At 42.6% G+C, this 25,762-nt stretch overlaps 1 protein-coding gene across 1 annotated transcript; it reads right to left on the bottom strand.

The window, feature by feature from the left end:
* Positions 1–10,626: 10,626 nt before the first annotated feature.
* On the bottom strand, positions 10,627–18,624 carry zgc:65851 (Filament_head and Filament domain-containing protein). The gene is made up of 4 exons (XM_012879521.3): positions 17,670–18,624; positions 15,619–15,936; positions 15,331–15,455; positions 10,627–12,521 (listed from the first exon to the last, which is right to left on the bottom strand). The coding sequence occupies exons 1-4, from the start codon at positions 18,417–18,419 to the stop codon at positions 12,149–12,151; spliced, it is 1,566 nt and encodes a 521-aa protein (XP_012734975.2). The 5' UTR covers positions 18,420–18,624; the 3' UTR covers positions 10,627–12,148.
* Positions 18,625–25,762: the final 7,138 nt, after the last annotated feature.

Here is a 25,762-nt window from a genome sequence, read left to right on the forward strand (position 1 = left end):
TTTTGAGTTGAACAACCATTCCTCTTTGTTCTGTAATTATATTTAGAATAAGATGTACATTTATTATTTTTTTTGGAAAACAAAACAGTTACTAAAGGAAATTAGATATTGGCAGATACAAATAAAAGAGCGATAGAAGGTCAGGAAGAGTGGCGGCCTTGCTGGCTGGGCATAATGGGATGAAATGCTAAACTGATGCTACTACAATTTATACTGCCGAGTGTGCACCCCCCCCCCCCCCACCCACCCACCCCTCATCGTGTACTTAGACTCCAAAAATCATTGAATTTAGACTTTTCTGCATTAAGCTGAAGAAATTCTGAACCATCCACACTAAATTTTGAACACAACTTAGTGCATGTATGTTTAATACTTTGACGCAGAAATATAAAATTATACCACAACAGCATAATTTTAGCTTTTTTTTTTCATTCATTAAAAAACGAGCAACAAAACAACTATCCTTGAAAAGAAAGGTAAAAAGAAAGAAAATTATCAAAGCAAAATTATCAAGCAAAAGGAAGTATGAACTTATAATGTTTGCCCCTATTCACAAAAACAGAAATCACAATCACAGAGGACCATTGGTAACAAGGGAAAAAAAACACTCAAAACATCAAGATACATCACAAAATATCATCCTAACCACTAATATAACGCTTCATCATAACCATTTTCTAATTTCTTTAGAAAACTAAAAAAATAATTAGTGATTCGCCTCACTGTCAAGATCATTCCACAAACTAATACACAGCACAGTTATACATCCATATTTTTAAAAAGAATTTAAGATGACAGTTCCTTTTAAATTATATTTACTTTCCGTTTTAATAAATCTGCTTTGAATGTTGTTAGGTAACTTTTACTTATGAGCTTTATACACACAATAATTTAAGCATGAGAGATCATGTCAAAGGAGTTCTGTTGTGTCAAATAAGAGCTGAACCAGTTTAGCTGAACCCGCCCTTTCGGTCTTACCCATGAGGATCTCGGGCGTACTGTAACTGAATAGAGGGCAGAACAATGATCCAGTAAAACCAAGACAGACATTATTGATGCACTGCATTTAAGACACATGCCGTTCAAGCTTTTTACCAAAGCATTGTCATTGATGTGGAATGAACCAGAATGAAAATGCTTAAAGAGGTTGTTGTTTAGTTTTTGTTTTATTTTATAACAATAAGGATTTTTTTTTCAAAAAACAAAAAACATTCATGGAAAAATCATTTTGCAGCAAGATGAGAATTTCAGATCATAAACATTTAGTCAAAGACTCTTATTTCAGTGGTACAAAAGTCTACATGTACCAATAATTCTGGAGGTAGAAGGGATGGCAATCAAGCTACCAGAAGTGGAACCCATACTATACTACTCATTGTCAGGGTTCTCTGTTTCCGTGCTCCCTAACTCTACTTCACAGGTGGCTGCAGTTTACGGGTGGGCGTGGCCCGCACCTGCAGCTCATCAAGAACCTCGTCTCTGACTTAAAAGGAGTGCACAGACAGCTGGAAGACGCCAGAGTGTTACCCCATTGTGGTATGCCTAGGCCACAGAGCTGCCTCCTGTGCTTCGTACCTGTGAGTTTTTGGAAACCCTGTTATTGGACTAATCCTGTCTCCTATCTTCTCCAGTTTGTCGTGTTTTGGATTTACTCACCTATGTTGGCTCTGTGCTCTGAGGATCAGTCATCCGAATCCCCGCCCCTCAGATTTTGCTCTGGCATCTCCTCTCCTACTCCTTTGGTGGTACTAAGCCGGGCGTGAGAACCTCCTTCCTGGATTCACCTGGCTCATCAGTCACACTTTGGTTCTTCCAGCTGCTTATCCTGCCTGCCGCCGCAGTGGTGCTGTTCAGGCCCCCGGCCTGCATTACATCTGCCAGCCTTCCTGTCACTCAGCCGCCACCTCCCATCTGAGAGTTACGGTCACAGAGTTCCTTTTTCACTCATCCCCCCCAGACAGGTCTCCCCATCCAAACGGTAAGCGGCGTCGCTTCTGAAACATTTCCCCCTGGTTCGATCCTATGTAAACACATCCTCTTTTTTTTCCCTCAGTCGTTCCAGCTCTGACGTTCAGACGTCGACCTGTTGCACACAGCGTGTGCTCTCCCCTTTGTTGAGCCTTTAAATAAACATCTTAAAACTGTTCCTGCTCCGTCTGTGTCTGCATGTGGGCCAAACACTTAAAAACCATGACACTCATCTTATTCTATTTTCCCAGTAAAAAAAACATCTTCAAATTGAATGCAGGACTTACTGGGTAAGAGTTTAGGCGGAACAGGTGATGAGGAGTTTGTCAACCTGCTAAGGGTTGACAAACAGTGCAAAGGGTCCAGACATTAATACCAATAAAGATATCAGAAAAACCTTGCTCTTAACTCCAGATTACAGATGTGAAAACCTCTTTAATTCTCATGTTTTTAATGTTTAACTTCATTATTTTATTGTCAACAAAGCAAGTGTTTTAATTTGATTTACTCCCATCTGGTGGTGCGCTAAATAAACTACAAATGACTAAGAAGAGTGCTCTGGTGCTTCACCATTAAGTGTGTAATAACTAGATGGAAGTGTCTTCCATCTCTGTCGGAGTAGTTGCTGGACTACACTGCCCTGTTTGTAACATAACGGCCAAATAAATGTTGCTGTTATATTGAATTAACGTACCTATCCAGCAGAAAACCTGCAACCTCCACATCGATTTCAAACACCAGCTCCCTCACAAATTGTCCTCACCTGGTAATTATAGCTATGCCAATATTGCCTCTCATTTTCTCCTGGTTATTACTACTTCTTTTCTTGGTTACTTTCTCTTCCATCTCTCATCGTGGATGGTCCTCCATTTCAATAAAGAACGGCAGGTAAAATATTCAATGGTCATCTTTGCTTGTTTTACACTCCTTCATATACAGGTAAAACGCTAAAGGTTAACAAGTTTATTCCCTTTTGGTTACTGCAATCACAAATAGCGACACAACATGGCGTCTTTCATTGGGTGCACCACCACTTATGTATTTATAAACCACTAATTCTAAGCTGTGAGAACGCTCTCATTTTTGATGTGATGTTATTAGACAATGGTAGAATATGTATTTATGAAAGGTACTTGATAAAAAAAAAAATAAAAAGCCAAATTAGTTAGACACTGTCCCTTTAATGACTAAATCCTGTACATTTACACGATGGACTGAAGTGCTAGTGCTATTTAGTGCATTGCCTATTTTAAAGCAGCACCATGTCCATCTTAATTTGAGATATAGTAAATGATTTGTTCAGGTCAATAAACAGCACTTGGTGCATATGGATGCTCAGTGCAGGCTGCCCTTCTCAAAAACTTGCCTATCTAACTTTAGAGGTGTGGATCTGAATGCAGGGGTGGTCCTAGCCTGTTTGGCGCACTGGGCGAACAATCCCACCGGCACCCCCACCCAACACACACACACCAACCCCGCACCCAACTACCACAGGCATCACAGACAAACATGGAAGACACTAAAATAATACTATAAACGCATTGAATAGAATTAAATGCAATAAACAAAAATATTACAATAAACTAAGCATCAAAACAAAACATTACTTTAATATTAAGTTAAAAGTATAAAATACAAATAAACTGTGTAAATAAATACCATATAAAATAAAAAATAAATAAAATAAAAATAATGCACTTCTAAATTACATCAATACAGAAAGATTTCTGGAATTATGTGTAAAATTGCATTTTGATAAAGACATAAATCTCACTGCACATCTGAAGGAAGGTCTGAAGTTATTTTCTAGAACAATTTACAGTTCCAAAATGACGTGATTCATCCCTTTGGATAAAAGTTGAATTGAACAACTGTGATGAAACATCTTATCCATCATTAAATAAGTGACTACTGACTACACTATTGCTTTTCAAACAAGAAATACAGATTAAACTGTACAACAGTGTTAACTGGTCCCTCTTTATCACTCCTCCATTTAGTTGTTAAGCTGTTTCAGGCAAATGTGGCTAATAATAACACAGGTTATAGTGGAGCCAGAAAAAAGTGGGAACTCTGCTGCTGTTGTTCATTAATAAAAACAAATACAATGCAAAATTGCCAGAAAGGCAGAAATTGTACTAGGACTAATAAATAAATAATAATAAAATACAATTAATTGCACAAGAGAATCAAAGGTACATACTTCAATAAAGGATATCAACATTTGTACATTTGTAAGTGTTGCCTTGTCTACTGTTTTGCCAAACAAGCAAGTTTTACCTAAATGTTATATTTCTCTAAACGAGTGGTGAATTACCCCCTACTTATTGGTTTTGTCCTAATTAAGGTAGTTAAATTGAAGTTTGTCATAATGTAAATAATTACTTATTTTTTTCTCTTAACCAAAAATAACCCTGTGCTTTCAAAAAAAATTGCCGTGGTGGTACCGGTCTAAAAATTGTATCGGTTAAAAGTAAAGTATTCCTCTTAGTATCGTTGTCAAGCTTAAAATTTTAGTAATGTGACAACTCCACCACTAAACATTCCACAGTCCTCTCTCGGTACTGTAACAAAATGGAAGCAATGGGACTGCCAGAAACTCAACCATGAAGTGGTGGGTTAAGTAAAGTCACAGAGCAGGGTGGAGCGGTGAATGCTGAGGGGATGTGAACGCTTACATTGATCCGTTAGGTAAGACTGACACTAAGTGGTGAAATCCCGTTTTTATTTTATTTTTTCAGGAAGATTATCTCCAGGTAGCACTGTTGCTATGCAGCAAGAAGGTCCTGGGTTGAAGTCCTACCCTTGCCCTGGGTCTTTCTGCATGGAGTTTGCATGTTCTCCCTATGCATATGTGGGTTCTTCCCAGGTACTCCGGCTTCCTCCCACACTCCAAAAACATGACTGTTAGGTTAATTGGCCTCTCTAAATTCTCCTTAGGTGTGAGTGTGTGTGAGAATGGTTGTTTGTCCTGTCTCTGTGTTGCCCTTTGATAGACTGGTGACCTGTCCAGAGTGTACCCCACCTCTCGCCCATTGATAGATGGAGATAGGCACTAGCACCGCCCGCGACCCCACAAGGGCTATCTGTGTTAGAAAATAGATGGATGGATCTCGGAAGTCAATTCATGTTGTCTTACACACCATACACAACTTTATGTATGGATGAATAGGTTCTTATTGATTACTGTCATTGTTGAAAATCTTTAAAAGCAACTGTAATTCACACCTTTAACACTAGACAGCAGCAGAAGCTTTAGGTGCTGAGCCGAGTATGGACGTGTGCTGATGTTGCTCTGCGGCCTGTCAGCAGCCTGCAGATATGCATATTTAATAACCTACCGCTGTTGCAGCAGGAATGGAAGAGGAGCGAGCTCTGCAGCCCCAATACAACAGTTCAATAGGCTTCCACAGCAAACTGCGCTGTGGGGCCTCTGTCTCACTGTGGGCACTAACAACAGGCAGACAGCACAGCTCTGAATGCCCCCACTCACATTGTGCTAAATATATTGTTTTCCCAACTAACAGGTTTAAAGCAGTTCTTTGCATTAACAAAATTAGGGAGATTAAAATTGGAACATAAGTGTTTGAGAAAAGAGTTAATGTGAACACATCATTAGAAAATGCATAAAACAAAAACTAAAAAATCTATTTTTCTGTTTATTTTATGGGATTTGTATGTGGATCGTGACTTTTTTTTTTTTTTTTTTTTTTGGAAGGACAAAGATATTTTGGGATTCTTTTTTTATGTTTTATATTCTCAAATATTATTGAATGTCTATTTTGGAATCTACAGATGCTTGCAATAGTTTGTTTTTATTTTATTTTGTGCAAATCATCCCTGTATAGAAAAACAAAGAAATACAAGCTAGTATAAGTCATTTATATTCAACTTTAAGATGAGAGACAGGTCAACATGATAACCATGTTCTGCTTTATTGTTTTATGATCTCTTCACATGAAATTAAATGGACATCTGATGACGAAGAGATACCACAGAGAAAACTGCAATAACATTATCCTGGCATCACAGCTCTCCTACCCACCCACACAAGGATCAGGACTGCAGTGTTTTTAGGTTAAAACCGTTTCATCCTCTGCTGCAGTGCAATCCTTCTGCTTCTCCAGGCCATCGTGGCATGACTGTCTCCTCCAGTGCTGGACAGACAGTTTGCTGTTTTTGCGCCGCGTGGTTCTGAGTCACGGACGGCCCAAATTTTGGCCGGGGCTCCACTAGAACCGCAGGGCTCTGGGACATCTGCAATGCAGGAGTCTAAATTTAGCATCAGAGGTACAGGGAGAGGAAGAGAAGGAGAGGGAGACACAGACAGACATGGAGACGGAAGACAGACGAGAGGACGAGAAACAACAATGAGACTGTAACAGCAATCCACTTGTTTCATCATCCCGAGTGCTAACCTCACACTTAATTCTTCAAAAACTGTCCAGTATTGTTTGAATAAACTATAAACTGGGAACATCCTTCCTCCTGTTACTGATTTGAACAGCAGAAACCTTATAGAAAGTTGGACAAGAAGAGTATTTAACAGAGCAGGTATATAAATCTCCTGGAATGACTTGCTTGTGAGATTGCAGCAGGCTGAGTAGGAATGAGAGGCGTTGAAATGCTGTGCTGCAGTGTTTATGGCTTCATCTGAAAAAGGTCCCAGGAGAACAGAGCAGAGGGAGAGGTTCAATTATGTATGCACCTGAACAACAACAGAATCTGCTGACAGCTCAGCTGAGGACACACAGCAGCAGCAGCAGCAGTAGCAGCAGCACGGCCAGGTGAAGGACGAGTGCACAGAACGTCCAGCCAGGACCACCGGTCTGCTGAGCTGATCGGACTCTAATTTTCAGTAAATGTGCCCTCTGACGTGGTCGCAGGCGGAGTTGGTCCATGCTGAGTCTGGACTTTCTGTGTCACTGTAGGGAAATGGCTGTCAATAACTCTGAGTTCAGGCAGCCGAGCAGACTGCTCACGCAGCAGCACAGGCTGACAGAAGCACTGTTTGCAATTCTCTAAGGTATTCAGGGCGTGGTCAGGAGCATCTTGGTTTTATCCTGAAGCCCTGCAGCAAGTTCAGTTTCACCTGCAGCAAGTTGAATCACTGAACCATTCAGCGGGGAAAAAAAATTAACTTAGTTTGGTTTTGTTACCTCCGACTGAGCTTTTAATGTCCTCATCACCAAAAACAGCAGGAACACTCCAGCAGCCAGAACGCCCTCATTGTGGTCTGCTCATTATGTGTAAAGTAATTCCTACATAGCTACACATACCAAGAAGTATTCATACCCTGTGCACATCTTCGCATTTCCTTGAGTGACCACAAACCTTGTTTATTATAGGATTTTGGGATACACCACCACACATGGGTAAATATTTGTGAAGTGGAAGGAGGATGGCTGATATTTTTCACAACGTATGTTTAAAGAGCATCAGTGAACAAACAGCATGGACCAAAGAACACAGACCAGTCAGGTAGAACACTGTGGAGCCATTTCTGGTAGGATTATCTGGTCTCCAAGCAAAGTAGAAAGGAGCCCAGACCGTGCTTTGCTTTTCATCAATGGATGATTTTCTTTAGAGCAGTACGGCAGTATTTTAAGGATGCTGAGTCATCCAGTACAAACATATTTTATTAATAACAAATTGGGAGTGGGCCCTAAATGCCAACAGGCAGTCAGGATAAATTGGTGAGTGAAATAATTTCATGAAAAGTAAAAAGCAAAAACTTACTGATGACAGCAAGCTAGGCTTGGACAAAACCAACTTGGTAAAGCAAACAGTATAATCAAGCAGGGATTACATGAAAAATGGGAGTTTAAATAGCAGGGAAAACAGGTGGCAAGCATTACTTTGATGACAGGACGACAGGTGAACCGAATAAGCGTAATTGGTTGGGGCTATGGCAGAAGGTGACAAACGGAAACAAACGCGAATGGAGCTGAATAGATATACAAGGGCACAATCTGACTGAAATCACAAACACAAGACTATAAGTAAAAATTAATGCAAGCAACTAGAAGGCAAAAAGTGAGACAATGCAGTAACAAGGAAAACTGGATATGGCAAGACTTAAAGAACTTAAACAAATGTTCTATAGATTCATGTTTCTCTTGTCAATGACTTATGTTGACAAGAAAATCAAAACCATAACCAGACACCTCCAAATCATGACAGCTGTGCCACATTATCCGAATTCCTTGTAGACCATGATAACTTCGGGCATGATGGATCTCCTGTAGCTGTTGTGATCTTCGCCCCGGTGCTGGTCTGATTCACCATTTGACACCCCTGTGCAGCTCTGCCCCGTTCTAATCAGCCTTCACCAGATCCACCTGCACCTCTGACTATATAACCAGCTCTCAGACCAGTCACTAGTGCCAGATTATTACGAGCCATCGGTGAGTTTAATCCAGCACTCTGATTCCTGTCTGTCTGCCTGCCTGTTACCTGACCTGATTCTGCCTCCTGATTCTCTGAGCCTGCCTTACCTCTGTCGGACTTGATTGTTGATTCTGCTGTAGACTGTCTCTGGATTTCTGATCACCCGACTCTGACCCTGGACCTGCTTTCAGATTTTGGACTCTGGTTATTTCCCCTGACCATCATGCCTGACTCTGCTATCACAATTCTGACCCTGTGCCTGTCCTTTGTCCTTTGACCATTGAGCACCTATCAGCCCCAAGCTGCCATGATCGGACTCTGATTCACTTTCGACCTACAGCATTTTTTCATCTCAATAAACTGTTTTCTTTACAATATCAGATCTTGTCTGGCTGAATTGGTTTCCAGTCATTACAGTAGCAGCCTGTTTTACAGTGGACCTGAAGTAGCCTTTGACTGGAGACGCTCCGATTGTCATGATCTTTGCCCGTCTTCACCTTGTCATACAGTCTTGCTGCAATCAAGCTCATATGACACACCTGTGTCATGCACCATATAAACTCTCATCAGACAGCACCAGATTATTGAAAGCTTTCTCTTCACAAAAATGGCCTCTTTTACTGCCCTCTCAAACCAATGTTCCTCCCTATCCAGAATTAATACTTCATCCTTAAAAGACCACTGACCTGCAGATCAGTGTAAACCGCGGAACCTTGGTCAGATGGTATTGCTCCTCTGGGCTGGGCCATCCGTTAGGTTTGTGGCTGCTTTGTTTCCGTAATTAACAAATAGTTATTTTTAATCAATCAATCAATCCAAATAATCAAATTTTGTCTTTAGTTCAGAGAACGAAGAACACAAATAAGTATGGTCACTAAGAAAATAAAAAAATGTCCGCTTGTGAATAAGTTCTTGCTCTTGACAGTTGTGCCGACGGGCCTGAGCTGCCGTTGGCTTTCAGTTTCACTCCACCTCATCTTTCAACTCTCAGCACTGGCAGGCAGAAGCAGACATGAGCCAGCGGGAACACCTTAAAGACTTTATCCAGCTTGCTCAGGAGCTATTGACTGCAGGGTGCAAGGTAATGAGGCAGGCTGTGAAAGAAGCTAGACTGGAAAACAATTTCTAAAAGATTTCCTGCCATTTCCTTATGCTGCCATATTCAGTAGGTAAATCGGGTTAAAAGTACGTTAATGCATGTTATTAGAAAGGAGTGTCACTAAGAAGGATCTATAAAGGCAGGTTTTCTGTCAGTGGAAGCATAAAAAAGTAGTACAGTTTGGTCAATGTGAAATTATTAAGAGGTTCTTAAATACAGTACTATGAAAACTGATTTTGCCCCTTTACAGATTTATACATTTTTTTGCTTTTTCATTACAATTATGTGTTGAAGATCATAAAAACAAATGCATATCAGAAAAGTATAACCAGACTAAAAACGAAGCTTCGTTTTCAAATGGAATGCTGGATAAATGTCAGTACTAAAGCTTACACAAAATGGACAGGAAGCGTCAATATGTATTAAACTTGACATTAGTGTCAAAAAACTAACATTTATTTTTAAATAAACCACTCTGAGCCACTGGTAAGAAGAGCCCTGTGTGATCTGATATCAAACTATGGTGTCACCTCTGTTTGGGAACAGAGTTTGAACCTCAGCAGATACAGTTCGCTCTCATTCACTGCAAACAGGGAGGTTCTTGACACACAGCTGTTCGGGCTGGAAGCTCACCCTATAGATTTGGCTGCCGGTCTCTGAACTGGATCGTTATTGGTGGTTCTCTCAGAATTCTGGACCAAAGTGTGAGCAGTTCAAAAGACCGTCTTGCTGAGTGATTGAAAAAGAACTTAAAAATCGATGCAGCCTTGGGTGGCCCTTGCATCTCAGGAAAACGCTGCCTTGTATCGTCCCAGAAGGCATTCCGTATCGCCCTCTCAACACCTACAGCAAGCCTGTCTCCCAGTTTCACAAATAGTAGTAAGTTTTTCTATTACGTTCAGTCAGGCTCTGTTCAGCCCTGGGGAGAGGTCTTCAAAATATGACCAACATCCAACCTTCCTCTTGGAAGCTGTAGTCACTTCCTGTTTAGAAGCAATGGATTAATTAAGACTTCCTGTAGTATTTTTTAAATTCATTTCATGAAGGGTAATTTATTGCAGCGACCAGGCCAGATATACACAGAACAACAGAAAAAGTATGTGCTGCAAACTTTCACATACAATGGTCAGAAATAAAACCAAGACATATAAACACAAAGACAAAGGAAATGTTTTGTTTATTAAATGTCTTTATTTGGCTTTGAGACGAAACAGCAGCATGTACAATCACAGTTGTATAGCAGAATCTGGAAAGTGTCAGCACTCCTCTTTCTTACCAGGAACAAGTGAGATACGGGTGGAAAACATGTGTATTTTACTTTCATTTATGGTTAAGGCAAGTTTTTTTTTTATTCCATTTTATTTTTTAACTGAACACACAACAAGCAAAAGTCTTTCTCATCCAGCTAATATTCAAGCTTCAGGTGTCAGGCCATGCAATCAGACCTGTTGCTTGATTCATCTGTCAAAACAAAACCAAAACCAAAGGAAATCAAATGAAGAACAACAGCAAAACAAATAATTCAGGGCAAAGTGAGAGAAAAATATGGTTAATATAGCCCTTATTTATGACTCTACACCATAAATCACAGCATCTAATAGCTGACAGACTCTCACATACACCCATTCATTTTCTGGGTCCAGCCTAATGGAACAAAGGGGCTACAGTGTTTACATGGGAAGAAATAAGAAATATTTGTTTTTCATTGAGATGTGAAAGAACACTCTTTGACACATGAATCAATCAACAGTAGGGATTGGTTATAGTCCCTCCAAAAATACACATAACAGCAGGTAAAGCTCTACATTTTCATTCACAAAGCTTTATTTTTGCATTTTTTTCCCCCCAGAGAAGCGACAGCGCTCCTCCTTTCCAACACCGCACGGCCTCACACACGCTTGCACAGACAACTTTCTCCAAGCTCAGGGTTGCAGTGCTGCAGTAAATGAAAGCAGGATGACAGCAGAACTAAGTGGACTGAAATGAGTCGGAGCGTTTGGAATGTGGGGTCAGAAAATCCTAACCACGTCAAAGCATTTTTTTTTTTTCTGCTATAAGATTCCTGCCTTGAAGCTGACATTCACATTCAGGAACGAGAGCTGGTCGCGGTGCATTTTATGATAAAATCCTTCATGTAACGGACTCCCCAACTTGTACATGTAAAAATCAAATAGCACCATAAAAGTTGGTCTGGCTGTTTCTCATGCTCCAGGATCTGTGCGTTTATCTTCAAAGTCTGTGTGCTGACTACATTGTTACCTCTGAGACGGGGATGCTCTTTGCAATGTGAATGTGGATCATCAATGGCACATATTGCAGGAGGAAGCATTCACTTTGGATCTCTTTTCCCTGTTGTGACAATCATGCTAGCCCTCTGCACTTCAGAAATGTGAAAACAGAACACCGGCGGGGAATAAATATGTGAACTGTTTTATTACTGTTGTAACCATAAATTCCTTGCTAAAGCTACTTCTCCGCCTGACAGTGGCTGAAGTGATGCCGTCTCATCTGCAGAGCAGATACGGACAGGTGTGGAGGTGGGAGGCATCTGGAACGGGCGGATGGGTGTGACTGAGTGACTGAGTGAGTGAGTGAGTGGGAAACACAGAGATGACATGAAGAGGGAGCAGACCCAGAGGTGGTCGGTGGGTTGTGAGATGAGTTACTGATGCTGATGATGACACAAGCAGTTTAGCTCTTGCTGCTCTTCCCGGTGGAGCTCTCCTTCTCCTTCCCCTTCTCCTCCTTCTCCTTTGGCTTCTCCTCCTCTTCTTCCTCTCCTTCTCCTTCTTCCTCTTCCTCCTCTCCTTCTCCCTCACCTTCCTCCTGCTCCTCTCCCTCTTCTCCCTCTGCCTCCTCAGCTTCCTCCTCCTCCCCTTCCTCCTCTTCTTCCTCCTTCTCCTCTTCTTCTCCTGCCTCCTCCTCCTCCTCATCTGGCTTGGGCTTCCTGTAAGATCCGAAGGCATAGGCCCGGGCCGACGTGTAGGACAAACCAGGATAACCAGACTGGACCATGGCGCTGCCCACTGAGCTGAGGCGGCATTCCTCGCCTTCCAGCAGCTTCCTGTTCAGACAGAGAGGCAAACAGGTAAGGAGGACAAAGGATGAGGCCTCCTTGCAGTCTGAATTTCAAAAGTTCTCGGTGCATCTCAAATGAGAAATACATTTTTTCCATGATAACGATAATTGCAAGCTGTCATATCAGATCAGTTGTAAGAACAGACTCATATGTAACCCAGTAAGCCTGGAAATGTTCAGTGAAAGCCAGCTTATAAACAAACATACCCATTTTTCATAAAAACTCTCTTCGGTGCGTTGCAGTCAGATTTTGGACACAGCACAGAAATTGCACTGGTACTAGCTTTAAATGACATCGTTCTTAACCATGATGCATCTCTTGGCCAGGATCTCAGGGGCTATGCTTGCCACAGTTGAACGTATTTACTGATAGACTGTAAAATTAAGTGTCTCCCAGATTGATGCCGATTTTACTCGGGAGACTGGGACTACTTTGGGTCATTTGGCATTTATAAATATGAAAGAATATCTAATGAAATATCAAATATCAAATCTAATGAAATATCAAATATCTATGAAATATCAAATGTGGGGTTGCACAGGGCTGCCTTCTTGGGTCCCTTTTTATACAAATATGTAAATGTCCACCCTTCATCAGATTACAGAGTAGATCTTTTGATATCTTGCTATGTGAATGCTGACAAACAGCATTCTCATTCCATTTCATTAAAAACACTTGTGAGTAAGTAGATATGTCAGAACTTCATTCAACTTAATCCAAACAAGACAGAAGTTGTTGTTTTATGTCCAAAGATTCAAGATAGAACTAAAGTGTACTGAGGCTAAAAAGTATAGAACGTGTCAAAAAGTTTAATTTTCATGAGTTAAGAGCTTCATTTTAACAACAGCTTTCAGTTTATAACTAAACCAGTCTAAGTCCAGGTGAAGAGCCTGATATGAACTATGTTCTTGAATGTTTACAGGCCTCCTAAGTCCAGATCCAATTATTTTGATGACCTCCTATCTGTGATATGTGTTAACCACGACTGTTTAATTATTGTGGAAGACTTCAACATTCATGCTGACAACCCTGAAGACAGAGGTGCGAAAGAACTGGGACATATTTCAGACTTGATCATCACTAAGGATCTAAACATTCCCCAGGTCAATGTAACTGATGTTGCTCTATCTGATCATGTTTCTTTGAAAGCAACATTTTCAGTGACTCATTTAGTCAAAGGGGCAAAATGAGAAAACACATCTTTAAGGACAATGTCACTGAAACTTTTGATCAAGCTTACTCTTCTACTTCCACTTTGTCCTGTAACCCAGTAGATGAACCAGTAGATAACTTCCAGTCTAAAGTTTCAGACATCATTGACTGCACTGCTCCAATTAAAGTGCTCCAGCAGTTAGAAGTTAAAAAGGAAGTGTCGAAAAGCTGAATGCAGGTGGAGAAAGACTAGACTCTAGCTTCACCATGACATCTATAAAGAGAGACTTTACAGATATAACTCACGACTAAAAAATGCAAGAGAATCTTTCTTCTCTAAGATCATCCTCCTGTGTCTGTGACTTCTGAACTCCACTCCACCAGGGTCTGTAATGAATTTGCTAACTTCTTTACTGAGAAAATCCTAAAGATTAGAGGATCAGTCAGTCTGTACATCCATATCAAGTTTTGTATCAGAGTTGTCTCCAACTAGAACAGATTTTGATTAAATGTCCAAATTCTACCAAATGAACTACAAAAGCTTAGAATAAATCATACACCAGCTAAGTTCCTCCACCTGCTGCCTTGATGTTCTACCCACAGTTTTATAGCGTCTGATTTGACTCAGATAATAAACTCGTCCCTTCTGTCAGATGTTTTCCCCCAGTCTCTAAAAATGGCAATTATCAAACCACTGCTGAACAATTTAGATAAATTGCTACTGCAGAACTACAGCCTATCGTCAACCTCCCTTTCATCAGTACGATTATTGAAAAGCTGTGTTTCAACAATTAAACACCTTCTTAACAACGACCAGCCGCTTTGACGTTTTCCAGTCTGGCTTCCATGCTCACCACAGTACAGAGACCGCCTTTATCAAGGTGTTTAATGACATCCATATATAGGCAGATTGAGACTAATGTCTCAGCAGGATCTGGAAAAACGTATCCATGCATTTATTTTTAGTCGAATTGATTACTGCAACGGTGTTTTCACAGGTCTGCCTAAAAAGTGGATCAGACAGCTGCAGCTGATCCAGAACGCTGCTACCCGCGTCCTCACTAAGACTAAGAAAGTAGAGCACATCACCCCAGTTCTGAAGTCCTTCCACTGGCTGCCTGTATCTCAGAGAATAGACTTTAAAATACTTCTGTTAGTCTATAAATCCCTGAATGGCTTAGCACCTAAATACATCACAGCCTTGTTATTAATGGATCAACCAACCAGATCACTCAGGTCTTCTGGGTCAAGTCTACTCTGAATTCTCAGAACCAGAACTAAGTATGGAGAAGCAGCATTTCATTCTTATCATCCAGTTATCTGGAACAAACTACCAGAAGACTGTTAAAGTGCTGAAACCATGAGTTCCTATACAAATACTCAATTTTGGTTGTTCTACTTCGTTTACCACAGATAATTTTTTTTTAAATAATCACCAACTCAGTAAGTTGTAGCATAGTCTATCCTCAGAAATACAATGGTGACTTGCAACCATTACTTGTCACTGTTTCTAGTAATTACATAAACAATAGACCATGTAAAGAAACTGTTGAGGAATGCTGTTAATGCTATGTAAGAACCGTGGACTGTTTCCCTGCTACCTAAAAGAAATATAGATGTTAACTTTGGAAAACAATCGGACCTGTAAGCAGCAATCTCGATGTCCAGGGCCATCTTGACATTCAGCAGGTCTTGGTATTCCCGCAGGTGACGAGACATCTCTCCCTTGGTGCTTCGCAGGGCAGTCTCCAGCTGCTGAATAGTGTCCTACACACACAACCAAAGTTACAGACTGAAATCTGATAGCCCCCTCTAACAATAAACTTGTGCTGTGAATTTATCAGTGAAACATTTCATCTGATGGTCTGTGCTGCTAAGAGTTGGTCTCTTTACGAACATATAATTAATATATAATGAATCTTTTACTTACTTGCATCTCTCCAATCTCATTGTTGTGGCGGTCCTCCATCTCAGCAATCTGCCGCTCCAGGGCTTCATTGTGGCCCCTGAGGGCCTCGATCTCCAGGGTGCGGGCTTGCACCTGCCTACGGTACTCGCTCAGCTCCTCCTTTGAGTGCTTGATGGCATCCTGGTTGCGCGCGGCAGCTTCTGTCACAGTGGCAAACTTGGAGCGGTACCACTCCTCGGCCTGGACCTGGTTCCTGGCTGACAGGTTCTCATACTGAGTCCGGATGTCTTTCAGGGCTGCAGCCAGATCCGGTTTACTCATCTCCATCTCCACCGACACCTGGATGAAGGAAAGCCGACAATACAAGTTTTTAGTTAGTACTTAATTTTTTTTGACTAGTGGTGATGTTCTTGTAGTTTGAGGGGCAGCACATTCCCCATGAGAGGAGCGAGCGGAGCGGAGAAGGTCACAGGAGTGTCCCTGCCCTCTGTCCAGGATCTGTTTCAGAGCAGCTGCTCCATGGACTCTTTGAACTGTTGAGCTCAGGTAAACAGTACCACAACACCAAAAGCAGAACCACTGGACTGCTACATTGCTTTCAGTCTCAAGCTGTTAAATCAATCAGCTTCTATTGTATCTTTTCATATATTTGTGTTTTTCCGCAATTCATGATTCAATGCATTAACTAAGGAGATAAAAAGTTTGGATGAGCCGCAATCATAGTGCTGCCCTTAGTGTCCAGAATTTCAGGTGAGTAATTATGGAAAGTAAAGAGTTTTAAATTCATAAACACTAAATTCTGCAAAGGGCGAAAAACAGCCTGTTCTTTTTTTCCCCACTTTTCTTTTGTTAAATCAGCTATTTTTGTTTTGTTTAAATTTGCGGATCTCGTCCCTCCTGGAGACAGTGTTTACAGATGCATGGGGTGTGCTGTGCACTGATGCGCTGTGAGCTGCTGCAGGACAGATGGATGAACTGCTGACTCAGGCTCCTCCGCTGCAGAAAACTGCAGTCAATATCTTCCGTGCCAAGCATATTCCCCGCGGGGCAGTGTAGATACGGCGGGCGAATCTACCCAGCAGCCCTTACAGCCTGACCAATATGCTTCCCAACAGTTGTCACTTTTTCTTTACAGTCTGCCTTAACACGGGGCAGTAACTTTTCCAGACTGGACTATTTTTTACTAGTTTAAATTTTATTTTTTTCACACATACCATGTTACAGAATTTGGTTTCATATTTTAATCTGTAGATTTCCGATCTGTGCTGCTGTGGCTTGAAATGGAGCAAAGATATTTCTCCCTGCTGTCCCTGAGGACGACCACACCCCTGGATTTACGTGTTCCCCTCTAACCTTTTTCATTGGGCGCCGTAGCCCAATTTTTAAATGTATTTGCTACATTTTAATGAGCCCTAATACTTGAAGGTGAAGGTAACGGGAAATAAAAACGCAACAATTCAGTTAAATGACGGGAAAAAAAAATGTGTTGGCTTAAAATGTTCATTGGGGACAGCTTCGTGACGAGGCGCGCGAATGCTGCAGGGAGGCTCGCGGGCTCAGAGGCGTGCGGGACAGCGCCTGGTGCTGAAACGAAACTGCAGCATCATCAATCTCCCAGTGCGCAGTGCTCAGGATGTGAGGGGCTCGGGATGCGGAAAAGGTGTTGAAAACTCCTACAAGTTCGACTTAAAACGCCTTATTGGCTGTGAGAGTAGGATAAAAAAACGTTTATTGGTATTTTATACAAGCTAAGCCAAAGACGGTGTGAGATATTTAAAACATCACGTTAAAACTTGCATCACGGGCTTTCGGGGACATGAAAAAGTGCGCCACAGTGCCTAATAAAACACTGGATAGGACGGATGGGACGGAGCTTTCTTGGCCCAGAGGTCCCGTTTAAATCAACTCCATTAAAGAAGTCAGGCGTCTTTAGCCAGTTAGTTTAACCCTAAGTCCCCTCATCCGCATTTAGACGTACTTATGCGGCTTAGATGCCTCTTATCATATAGACGTTATTTTATTTATTTTGGTTTTACTAACTTTTGCTCTGCTTACACTTTGTTCATGTCTACCTGCGATGCCTGCAGGGATGCCTGCAGCTCCTGCAGCTCCTCTTCATGAACTTTCCTGAGGAAGGCGATCTCGTCCAGCAGAGACTCCACTTTCTTCTCCAGCTCCAGGCGCGCCAGGGTGGCGTCGTCCACGTCCTTCCGGTAGCCCTTCAGGGCGCTCTCCGCCTCCTCGCGCAGCCGGCTCTCCTCCTCCAGCTTCTCCCTCACGCGCTCCAGCGTCTCGTTCATCTGCACGCAGTCCAGGTGCATCTGGCTCTTCTCGTGCGTCAGCTCCTCCACGCGCGCCCGCAGCTCGCGGATCTCCTGCTCGTACAGCTCGTACAGGCGCGACGGCTCGTTGTTGCGCTGGCGCAGCAGCGTGACCTCGGCCTCCAGGACTTTGTTGTGCTGCTCCAGGTTGTGGACCTTCTCGATGAAGGACACGAAGCGGTCATTGAGGCCCTGCAGCTGCTCCTTCTCGTTGGTGCGGATGATCTTGAGCTCGTTGGTGACGGCGGTAGACTGGGTCAGGTCCATGGCGGAGTCCGGCATGGAGGAGAAGACGCGGCCGGGTGCCGCCGTCCTGCGGTAGGTGGTGGAGGAGACCACAGAAGGGGAGCCATAACTGCGGTGGCTGCTTCGGTATCCCGCGGAGTGCAGGCGGGACGGGCTGCTGCTGCTGCTGCCCAGACCCACGCGACCTGACCGGGGCGCATCTCCAAAGATCCGACGATAGGAGCTGCTGCTGTAAATGTCGCTGGAGTAACTCATGTTTCCTTTACTTTGGGAAAGAGAAGAGAGAGAAAGAGAGCGAGAGAGAGAGAGAGAGAGAGCAACCGTGTGTGTGCTTGTGTGTGTGTGTGGAGCTCAGAGGTGTGTGATGGTGAGTGCGCGGGAAGGATAGAAAGTGAGATGCGAGTGATGTCTGGCCCGGACAGGTCCTTTTATAGTCAGGGCACTGCGGCGCATCATTTGACGCAGCAACAACAGAGAATGGGGGAAACCTGCAGGCTTTTGCAGAAAGCCTCCACCCTCCTGGGAGACACCGAGTCACTCATGCAGCTCATCCGTTTGTACACCGCAGCTCAGGAATAAACAGAACTACTCGAAACGATGGCCACAACATGCTGTATGCATCAGCCAAACTTTTTAGTTTTATGGCGGGGTATTTATTTCGGGTTTTTTTAATAGTAATAAAATCTTACCCGTAATTTAAACATTTATGACCTTTTACCTTACGATCTATACTATGCACCGCCACTGCAGTTTTCTTTGCTGGCCCCGCAGAATACCAAATGGGATCGATGTGCACAGCCAGAATGTGTGGTGGTGCTGCAGTCTGCACCCAGTCGCCTTCAGTGCCTCCCATCCGCATTATGCTGATCTGACTCGTGAACTAACCAGTTTTGAAAAAGATAAAGAAAAACTAACACGTTAGCATGTCCATGTTGAAATAAGGGAACCGATTCACAGTTAGAATCCCTGCATGTGTGGTGTTGATTTATACTTGATTCCCCACGCATCTAAAAGGAGGTCACACATCCATCACTTAACAAATCTTAATAACTCTGGGAAGCGATATGAGTTACTGAGTCCAGCCCGGAACCGGAGGAGTTTAATGCTGTGCTGGCCTTGGTTCTGATCCAGGCAGCAGGCGGGAGGAGAACCACGCCCCTGCGTGGAGAGGAGACGACCCCCACCACTCCGGGGACTGCAGCCTCGCCACCTCCAAACATCCTACAAGGCGCCTCCAGAACCATTGAACACAGACTGTCTGGGCCGCAGCCCAAACACTGCGCAGTCATCTTAAAGAGACCTCAATGGATCCTTACTACCTTGTTAAAAAATAACACTGATTAAATACTTTAAAACTAATGTATTTCAGTTTCAGTCTATAAATAATACTTGCAAACGTATTCATAGTAGCCTACTTTGTCACGTCATATTTAATACGTCCCAAACGCAGAATATGTGACAGAACAACACAAGGTAGTGACGTGTTGGAAAGTGAAAACAAAATGCTGAAAAAATTCCTATGCATTTATACTCAGCCCCTCTGAGCTGCTGCAGTCACAGCCACAAGCCTGTTCAGGACGTTCATGCCACCTTTGCACATCTGCAGACTTGTTTGTGCTAATCATTCTTTGTAATCATGCTGAGATTGGATGGAAATGATTGCTAAACATATATTTTCAAGTTTAACCACCGATTATCAGATTGGGCTTCCTGTAGCTCTTGAGTTTGACTGGTATACAACACAGGGATTCGTTTTGATCTAACCCATTCCAGGGTAGCTGTGACTGTCTGTTTAGGATCATTATTCAGCTGGACGGTCAACCTCCACCCAACTCTTTTGGAGCCTCTAGTGCTGTGTTCAGGGTAATGTGTAGTGTTAGTTCCCCACTAGACAGGTTTAAATTAGTGGTCTGACCAGAACACCTTATTCTACATGTTTTCTGTGTCCTTTTGTGGCTTCTAGTAACATTTAAACGCGACATAACCAACAGCTGCTGTGTCAACAGATTCTTCCATCTCGCCTGTGGCTCTCTGCAGTTTCTCCAGGGGCCTTCTGGCTGCTTCTGTCCTCCGATCCTATCACTTGACATTTATGCACTTCTTTGGTGTATAATATACAATCCCAATAAATACAGTTTTGTAATTGTGAATAAAAGTTCGACACCTAAACCAGTCGTCTGCCAGCATAAGCTCACCCAGCTCTACTTGTTGGTGGATCACAAGCATGTAGACTGACCAGAGAACAAACCCCCCAGAGGGTTCTCTCCCCACTCCTCTTCTCTGCGCACAGATGACTGCACCTGACGGCTGTGCAAAACCTGAAGTCTGCAGTCATTGGCCTGATCCAGGATAATGACAAGTCTGCATTTAGAAAGGAAGTGGATTGGCTGGTCCATTGGTGGGCAGAGCTGGAGATGATGATGGATGTCTGTATGTATGTGTATATATATATATATATATATATATATATATATATGTGTGTGTGTGTGTGTGTGTGTGTGTGTGTGTGTGTGTGTGTGTGTGTGTGTGTGTGTGTGTGTGTGTGTGTGTGTGTCGATGGATGCTGCCCGCTATCAATCAGAATCACTAGATGGCAGTATAGTACCAAAAATGCGCAGCCTCCTCATCTCTTATGTTTGAGGAAGCTGGAGCCTACTTGCTTCTACATGATAATAGAAAAAGCACGGAGGTTCACTTAAAATGTAAAACTATAAGCTAAACGCAGCCTTATTAGCAGAGCCTCTGCATAGTGGACCGACAAGTCTAAGTTTGATAATCACACCTGGTTGTTCACATGCAAAAGGGGACCACCAGGCTGCCAACCGATCTGATCAGTGCTCTGATGGCAGCTTATCCTCCACAATTCTGCAGACTGAAGAAGTCCCACGGAGAAGAGATGAAACGTTTCAACAAAGAGGAACCTGTCCGGAGGACCAGTACATTTTATTTATTTATTTTCTATCTGGATTATTAAGATGCAGCTGGACACCCCCTATTTTAACTTTAACATGTTGAATCTCAGGCACCAATAAAATAATAAGTCCTTGTTCACAAAATATCATAAATAACACCTTAAATTAACAATAATACTACTTTGTGTCCAGGTAGCATTAATTCTACAAAAACAGAATTCAAAATGCAGAACTATTGTGTAGAAAACAAAGTCCAACTTTACCACTTTTGTAGGAATTAAGAGGGTAAAAAAAAAAATCATGTGTTATTAGTTGCACTTGCTTGATTATAGAAAAGTGCCTCTATATTAATAAAAAAAAGTATAAAACCTTCATATTTTGGGCCAAGCCCAGCAGCAAATCTGCAGCTGAATGGCCAGAAAGGAAAAGAGTTAACGTTTTGATGCAATGGCCCAGTCAAAGTCCAGAGCTCAGTGTAATGAAAAAAATTAAGCCAAGGCTGGACTGTGGGGGGCCTTGTGATTAAATGAATACCCTTACGTGTTTATGAGCACCAGCAGGATGGGAGGGTGGGCCAGAATTCCTGTAGAACCTTCTGTGATAGAGGACACCTTAGAAAATGATCAGTTCTTGCTGCCGAGGGTTGTTCTGCAAGCCGCCCGGTCATCGGGGGACTTACTTGATTACGGACTGCATTTAGACATTAGTTTGATCTTGTGTCCAATCTGTGATCTAAATCTGTTGCTTTAGTGCCATTTTTTCAAGACTCCATTCAAACCTAAATATTTTCAGTAAATCCTTGATCCAACAATTTTCAATTAAATTTTATTTATATAGCGCCAATTCATGAAACATGTCATCTCAAGGCACTTTACAAAGTCAAATTCAATCAGATTATACAGATTGGTCAAAAATTTCCTATATAAGGGAACCAGATGATTGCTTCAAAGTCCCAAAAGCAGTATTCACTCCTGGAGAAGCGTAGAGCTACAAGGAGAGTCGTCTGCATTGTACATGGCTTTGCAGCAATCCCTCATACTGTGCAAGCATGAAGTGACAGTGGAAAGAAAAACTCCCCATTAACGAGAAGGAAAAACCTCCAGCAGAACCAGGCTCAGTATGAACGGTGATCTGCCTCGACCGACTGGGGTTAGAGAAGACAGAGCAGAGACACAACAAGAGAGACAAAAAAGTACAGAAGCACACATTGATCCAGTAATCTGTTCTACACTAGGGGAACTCACATTTTCCTGCTAGGTCTTCACTTCAAAACTCTAAAAAGGCCTCCCTGAGGCTGCAGGGACAGTTGGCAGTTTGGATGTTTTTAAAGAGAAAGTAGATCCAAAATCCCTATTTTCAATTTTTATGACATTCTGTATAATGTTGTTGTTTCTTTACTTATTATTAACTTAATATCTGTGTTTTCATCTCAGCCCTTAGTGTTTCCTGTAGACATTTTAACATTTTGTCACAGAACTCGCTACTGTTGCCATGCTTATCACATCTGGGTGGATTGATGCTGCAGCTATAGATGAATGGATCCTTTGCAGCTGCTCTCCAAACGGTTTTAGCCAAAAGATGTAAAGAAGCACTTTTGAGAAGAACCCTTCTGGGACCGCAGCATTTTATTTGAGGTTCAGATGGCAGTTGTGAAGTCAAAAAAACGAAATGCTTAAAAGTGAAACAGAAGGCGCTCCAACAAAGTAATATTTCAAGGTTGTGTGTAGGTTGTGTAGGCAAGCGGGTTATTCCAGTTCTAACTTTAGTTACAAAGCGCTTTAAACACAACACTGTAGAGCAGTGTGCTGCACAGAGAAGCAGCAATAAAGACAGGCAGACAGTGACGCCTCATGCACAACTTTTACTCAGCAGCTTGATATTTCTTTGACATTTCATCCTCTAATGAATTTATTTTATATTGGATATTTGAACTGTACGGGAAATATGTCATATTACATGCGGCAAAAGGGTTTGGAAATGATTTGTCGGAGTCTCGTGTTCTTAATGACAAAAATCTGCCATTTGAACAAGGCCGCGTTGAATTTTCATGACCTCAATGATTTGACCTTTAATCAGTCACGCAGGACAGACTGAGAACAACTTCTTGTTTGAAACTGTGGCCTACGGAGCTATCAAATGGGACAAAATGGAAATAAAAGATAGATAGAAAGAGTAGAAACACTACACTACCTAAACATCGTTTAGGATCATGCGGCGTTGGTTCATCTTTCCTTTAATGGCTCCTGGAGTTTGACTGCACCACCAAGAAAGCAGCACATCCCTAAACCCATCACCTCCTGCTACCAGGACAACCCCGCGGTGCTTTCATTCAGTCAGCACCAAGTGAAAACTCTTTTCTCACAGGTCCACTCCCACACGTCACACTCCCAAGGCCTCCGTCTAAAAACTGGGAAATCAAACAGTGTAACAGTGGAGCTGTCTTGGTGCGTTCCGTGGCTTCCACTAACTCAGAAATGTCAGCTCTCAGCAGAGGCCCAACACCAAACCCTCTCCCTGAGCGCCGGCCCTTTGAAGCTGGTTTCTCTTTGCCGCTTTGATATGCCAGGTGCTCCTCACAAGCATTAAGCGAGCGGTTCAGTGAGAAAGCTTTGCTACGAGCTCCCTGTAGGCCGTCGGGCTCTCTCGCTTTTGTTCCCCATTCGGACACACTGATGGTGTGTGCTGTGGCCTCTTCACTCTGGTCCCCCTGGGATCCCTCTCCTCCTTCATGCAGAGATGTCCATCTGTTTGCAGAAACGCACACACGTCCTCCCACTCAGCTCTCCATTCCTTGATCCGAGCCATCAGCTGCGGTGGAGGATGACGGTGTAGTGCCGGCGTCATCCAGGCACGCAGCCATGCCGTATCTGGCTGCCGCACAGTTTCACCGCGCGCGACGCAGTCTAATGATGCTCATTTCCTCCCGGTGGATGGAGACCTGCTATCTCAGTACTGAGAGCTGGTCCAGCATATTGCTGAGGGAGCATTTTCCCCAGAATGACGTTAAACAAGTTGGTGTTTTTGTGCACATCATCACTATCATTTCACTGTTAATTCCCAGGTGTATTTGAGTTTGAGAAGCTTGAAAGAGCAGACTTTCTTATAAAATTTTAGTGCCACCTTTAGATGTGATTTAGTAGTTAACATGCCAGGTAAATGCTGGAAGTCAAGTGGTTGCTGATCAAAGACACATCCAAGCTCTCCCAGACAGATAACAGATAACAGCTTTTAACCAAAAAGTACCCAATCATGACAAAGCGGCAGATGCGGTAAATGTGAGTATATCTTCTTCTTCTTATTATAATAATAAAATAACAATAATAATAATAATAATAATAATAATAATAATAATAATAATAATAATTATTATTATTATTATTATTATTATTATTATTATTATTATTATTATGCATTGGATTTGTAATGCACTTTATATTTATACAAATCCCAATGTGCTACATAATACAACAGGTAAGTGCTAAATAAAAACACATGGAGAGCATTAAAAAAAAGTAAAAAAAAAAAAAAAAAAGATAAAATAAGCAAAGACAATAAGTAAAAGGGGAATATTTCAATTAAATGCTCTCCTAAAAATGTGGGTTCTAAGCCCACGTTTAAAAGCTTTCCCAGTCTGTGGGGTCCTCAGGTGGTCACTGGAGAGCGTTCCACAGCCTGGGAGCAGCTAAGTAGATCTCCCATTGTACGGAGCTTCGTCCTTGGTGGTTTCAGCAGATATGTTGAGGCAGATCAGACTGTGCGTGTTGAGGTCTGTGGGGAGGGAAGCTCCTTGAGGTATGGTGGGGCATCACCATCGATGCACTGGTGGGTAAGGAAGGAGACCTTGTACTCAATTATGAGTGGGACAGGAAGCCAGTGAAGAGATTGAGGATGGGGGTGATGTGGTCCTGTTTGCACATCCTCATCAGGATCCGAGCAGCGATGTTTTGTATGTACTGCAGCTTCTGAAGGCTTTTCTCAGGGATCCTGATGAGGAGCGCATTGCAGTAGTCCAGCCTGGAGGACACAAAAGCATGCACAAGCTTTTCCACATCTGCAGGAGTGTGTGTGGGACGACGTTTGGCAATGTTTCTGAGGTTGAAGAGGGAGGTCTTGCAGAGGTGTTTGATGTGAGCCTCAAAGGTCAGATAAGAGTCCATTTTAACACCCAGGTTAGCAGCAGATGTTGAGAGTTTGTCCAGAGATGGCGATGCTTGTGATGTCAGATGACCGAACCTAGTGTGGAGTGCCAACTAAGATGGCTTCGGTCTTGGAGCTGTTTAGCTAAAGAAAGTTTTGCTTCATCCACGCCTTTACCTCCTCCAGGCAGGTAGTCAGAGTTGATGATGGCAGAGGAGCAGAGGATGTTGGGTTTGTCCTGAGGTAGAGCTGAGTGTCATCAGCATAGCAATGGAATAAAATCCCATGCCGGCTGATGACATGGTCAAGGGGGAGCATGTACAGAATGAACAAGGTGGGACCGAGCACTGAGCCTTGAGGGACACCACAGGTGACGTTGTGAGCCATGGGTTTAGCCTTTACCAAGATGACATACTCAGTTCCTCCATTGAGGTATGATGAAAACCAGTCATAGACAGACTCAGAGACACCGATAGTTGAGTTTAAATGATGGAGGAGGATGTGATCCGCAGTGTCGAATGCTGCAGTCAAGTCCAGGAGGATGAGAAG

This window comes from Fundulus heteroclitus, chromosome 12, assembly GCF_011125445.2.
Source record: "Fundulus heteroclitus isolate FHET01 chromosome 12, MU-UCD_Fhet_4.1, whole genome shotgun sequence".
Classification (NCBI taxonomy): Eukaryota; Metazoa; Chordata; class Actinopteri; order Cyprinodontiformes; family Fundulidae; genus Fundulus; species Fundulus heteroclitus.

Bases quoted from the DNA above. Each gene is read 5' to 3' on its own strand.
- zgc:65851 (XM_012879521.3), bottom strand. From the start codon at position 18,419: ATGAGTTACTCCAGCGACATTTACAGCAGCAGCTCCTATCGTCGGATC. The intron at 15,456-15,618 runs GTAAGTAAAAGA...TTGTGTGTGTAG, and splicing joins ATGAGATTGGAGAGATGCAA to GACACTATTCAGCAGCTGGA. The intron at 12,522-15,330 runs GTCCGATTGTTT...CTGTCTGAACAG, and splicing joins ATCGAGATTGCTGCTTACAG to GAAGCTGCTGGAAGGCGAGG.